This window comes from Atta cephalotes, assembly GCF_000143395.1.
Source record: "Atta cephalotes unplaced genomic scaffold scaffold00032, whole genome shotgun sequence".
NCBI lineage: Eukaryota > Metazoa > Arthropoda > Insecta > Hymenoptera > Formicidae > Atta > Atta cephalotes.
The window spans coordinates 1545156-1549999 of NW_012130096.1; the positions used below are offsets into that span (position 1 = coordinate 1545156).

At 35.7% G+C, this 4844-nt stretch overlaps 1 protein-coding gene across 1 annotated transcript in view; it reads left to right on the forward strand.

Moving 5' to 3' along the window:
* The first annotated feature begins 291 nt into the window (after positions 1-291).
* Positions 292-4844, forward strand: part of LOC105621122 (C2 domain-containing protein 5) — an 8429-nt gene continuing 3876 nt past the window's right edge. The window contains 7 exon segments of the mRNA XM_012202593.1: positions 292-655; positions 741-881; positions 1089-1305; positions 1461-1586; positions 2314-3531; positions 3567-4267; positions 4270-4512. Of these exon segments, the coding sequence (XP_012057983.1) occupies positions 292-655; positions 741-881; positions 1089-1305; positions 1461-1586; positions 2314-3531; positions 3567-4267; positions 4270-4512 (3010 nt within the window).

The window sequence follows — 4844 nt, forward strand, 5'->3', positions numbered from 1 at the left end:
TATAATATATACATTTGTAGATATATTTAATATATTTAATATAATATGTTTATAAAAATTTGATTATAAATTTTTTTATCTGTAAATTATAATTTCTATATTATTTGAATATTATAAATATATTCTTTTTATATTAATGTAAATAATTATTCAATTTAGATGACCCAATCATAAATGATTCATATAAACTGAATAATTATAATTACATTACCTTAACATGATGCACAGATAAGTAAACGTATGAAATCTATTTTCATGGATAGATTGCTTGTTGAGAATCAAAGTAACACGATGCCTGGAAAAATAAAGGTAAAGATACTGGCAGGTCGCAATCTGCCAGTGATGGACCGTTCCGGCGACACGACAGACGCTTACGTAGAATTGAAATTTGGCAATATAACTTACAAGACAGACGTGTGCCGAAAGTCCCTGAATCCGCAATGGAACTCGGAATGGTATAGATTTGAAGTTGACGATGCAGAGTTGCAAGACGAACCATTGCAAATCAGATTAATGGACCATGACACATATTCTGCTAACGATGCGATAGGCAAAGTTTACATAAATCTGAATCCATTGTTGTTACCTGGTGTGCTGCCTTCTGTAAAAAATATTTGGACCCTGGAAGCAGCTATGAACACTGCTGGTTCTCAAGGTGATATGTATAATTATAAGAAATACACTTATATATTTTGTATATTTTTCAAATGTTTTCTCTTTGCTTTGTATATTTTTTATAGGATCAGTTATGACTGGATGGATACCTGTATATGATACAATGCATGGCATACGTGGTGAAGTTAATATTATCATTAAAGTAGAGCTGTTCTCTGATTTCAATAAGTTCAGACAGTCGTCCTGTGGAGTACAATTTTTTTACTGTAAATAATTTAATTTTTGCAGACAGTGATAATTTTAAGAGAAAAATAAATGTTATGTAGGGTACTTCATTTTATATAATATACTTAATTTCATAATTCATTTTTTATTGATTGTTAGCTTTCCAAATTTAATATTTATGTTATGTATATAAGTTTACTATAAGAAATGTTTTGAAATCTGCAATAAATATTTTAAATACATTTTAGCACCTAATATACCATATGGATATCATGCTCAAATGATACATGGATTTGTTGAAGAACTTGTAGTTAGTGACGATCCGGAATACAAATGGATTGATAAAATAAGAACACCTAGAGCATCAAACGAGGCACGGCAGACTCTATTTTTTAAATTGAGCGGAGAGGTCCAAAGAAAAATTGGATTAAAAGCACTGGATCTTGGTGGAAATGCTGTGATTGGGTAAATTTTATTTTTTTAGAAAAACTTTCAATTATTTTTATTATTTCGTCATAACATTCAAATTCGTTAAAAATTAAATTGGTTTAAGACATTTTATCTGTAAAATATCTATAAAAATATACCATTTTATTTTATAATTCGATATTTGGCATTAGATATCTGCAAAACTTCGATTTGGAAGGCGAATCCGGTATCGTTGCCAGAGGTATAGGCACTGCAGTAACGCTTGTAAAACTGCACGATGTTCTCGGTTTTCCTTGTGATAGCATTAATATCGAGGAGTAAGTACTTTTATTACATATCCAGTTATGAATTAGTCGGGCAGTCCTTGTTCAAATATAATTGCGCATTCGATCATAAATGATAAATGATAAATTATCGCGCAATTCTGTCTGGCATCGTACGAGCCAATTAAATAGGTGTCGCTAACTCACATAATCTACGCTAAAGTTGGCACTCGCAAACAAGCTATTTCGAGAATTTCGTACAAGAAAATATAGCTATTTTATGGCTGAAACGTTCTATTACTGTGGTTGAAAATAATGTGCGGCAAATAAATATGGACGATCCGAATTTATTGGAATTAATTTTATCTGCAATTAAATGTTGATTATCTTTCATTTAGGTTCTCGTTACTTCGATATTACGAATAGATCAAATCAAATTGCTTATCATCGTTAATAAAACGTTGATATCTGAATTGGCAGTCAATTGACACTGAAATATTTTCTTAATTCCATATCTACTAATTTGATCTAATCTTTTTTACGTAATAGAATTAGCTTTACGTTTTACAATTTCTTTAAAGCATTTGATTTTATGTTCAATTTTTGAAGAAGAACCTATTATACTGTTTATTCTTCATAAAATAGCGTCTAAATTATAATGTTTCCAGATCACTTGAATTAAATCGTCCATCTTATTGTTTTTAATTATATGATACTTTTTTAGGTATACGAATTAATTGATACTTTTCTTCTTGTTCCCTACCCTCATGCGTTTGCATAGGATCGCATTTGCGCTTTCTTCACGCACGATAGCGCGGACGGAACGTTATTCTGACAACAGCGCGCCGTTCATCCCCTTTTCAATTCCCGCTTCGTATCCCATTCGTAGAAACAGGAATCTCCCGTTTTACATGCAGTCCACATCGTCTCTAACGCGCCTGGAACGCGCTATAAAGGCTCCTGGATATTTTGCTGAAGCGCGAAGGAAACATGTCAAGCGTATTCCCTTTTTACGATCCAATACGTCGAGCATGGTGAGTTTAAGAATAACCACGTCCAGTAGTTCAGATGTTACTCCATCTCCGGAAATTAGCCGGAGTTTAATCGATGAAACGATGAGATCTATACGTACTATGTTAATGTCGGAGGACACGAAGAAAGAATCGCCAAAAGATCGTCTCTCCAAGCAAATTAAACACCTGCGTAGTAAATTTGACTCGGTCGGCGAAGAGAATCACTCTGCCGCGAAATCCGATTCTGAAACCAATACGATCAACTCGTTCGCCATGAATGAGAAGGATAGAAGCCTCAAAGATACCAAGACGGGTGGGATAATGGCCGCGTTACTAATTGGATCTATACATAACATGCCTCTAGAAAATATAAAAAATACTGATCCTATTTCAGTTTTTCCCAGCGAAGAACAACTTAACGAAGAGATAAAAAAAGAAACATGTTGTACACAAAATTCTTATGTGGATAGTAACATCCAGAGCGAAGAACAGAAACAAGATGTCGCATCCTTAATCGATGAAACGGAGACGTCCTCCTTCAACGACAGTAATTCTACAGATGACGAATTATCGGAGGACACCACGAGCTACAATATCTTGGAGGATTCGAGATACTCAATTGACAGAGACTCCGACAAAGCGGAGGACTCGTCGAGCTTCCAGGAGAGAATTCCCATCACGCACTCCAGCGCGGAAAGCTGCACGGATTCTACTCTGCAGATGGAATCGATGAATCGTTCACTATCAAGTCTAAACTTAGCGAGCACGGAAGACATACGAAATGATACAATCCCCATAATCATCGTGGACACTCAAGACAGAATAGATTCGGATTCGTCTGGGTTCTCGAATAGCGAAAGTCAGTCTGATATTATAAATTCATATGTTCTAACCGAGGCCAATATCTTTACTTCAGAATTATCTCATTCATCTGATAATCAAGAGACCGATAACTTAAGACAAGTATCCGACACTTCTGAAAACGAGCATAAAAAAATTTAAAAATAGAGAATGATAAGAGGCATAGCAATGTTATATCTAGATCATCAATTTCCGAGACACATCATGTTTATTTGATGAAACATGAACAAGATTTATCGGCGCGATTTAAGTCTCCTTCTTGCACTGAAGAATCGGAAGAATATATAAACGCAGACAAGGAGAAGAATGATCTGGCGATCAATTTACCATATGTAACAACATGGACTAGCTTATCGAACAAAGAAGGTTGCGCGATGGCGATCGAGAGACGGAGAAGCATGCGTGATTTGATCAAGCTGATTGATACAAAGATGATGGTACCCACGTGTCACAGCAAAAGAAATGTATCGTTGAGGAGCAAGAAGAGAAAACTCGAGAAGATTTTCCGCAAGGACTCAAGAAAGTCGAGGAATTCGTTCGATAAGTTTCCTTCCCATAGCGCATCTGCAAGGAGACGTTCGTCACATAGATGTCACAAGAAGAATGTTCTTCACGTTCCTCGCGTTCGCTCAATTCCTGAACGTCTTTCCTCAGGTCAGCATCCGATTCCCTATGTCACCTCTCATTCCTGCGGCTCTTCTCTCGTTAGTTTAACCGATCGCACGCGCACATCTCCATCTCCTATATTTCACCGTCCGCATGACGGTTCATCCGAAACCTCGGGAAAATCGCTGAGGAATGGCCGCAGGAAATCCGACGCGATATCCGCGGTGTCTGTTAGTTGCATCTGTAATCTAGAAAAACATCATGTCATATTGATTGCGCTATGCCCACTAACAATGCTAATATAACTTACAACTCGCGTGTGTCCCATCCTTCTCCCGATCTTAGGCAACAAGATGAGACGTCGGTCAGTCCATCCTGTCCGCTTCCGGCTGTTGCCACGATGGCTCCGAAAATGTCCCAGTCACCGGCGACTAGAACGCTCGCCAACGTGCCGCTTCACCGGAGATCGAGTGATTCCGATCTGAGCGTTACTCCTAAAGGTATATTGAATTATTCTTCTCAGTAATGAATGAGATAAATTTACTACGATTTAGAATAAGAAGAAAAATAGAAATTACACTACAATTATTGCACGTTCAAAATTAAAATATTTCTTTCTTTTTTTTTTTTTAGAACTTTAGTTATAAAGATTTGATTAAAAAAGGAGAGAAAAGGATGAAAAGTTTATACATTCGTCTCAGATAACTCTCTTGGCAATGACAATTAAAAATTTGTTTCTTTTAATTTCTCTCTATTTTAATTTTTGTTTTATAAAAAACAAAAATTGTAGTTTTATAAATGAAATATATATATATATATATATATATATATA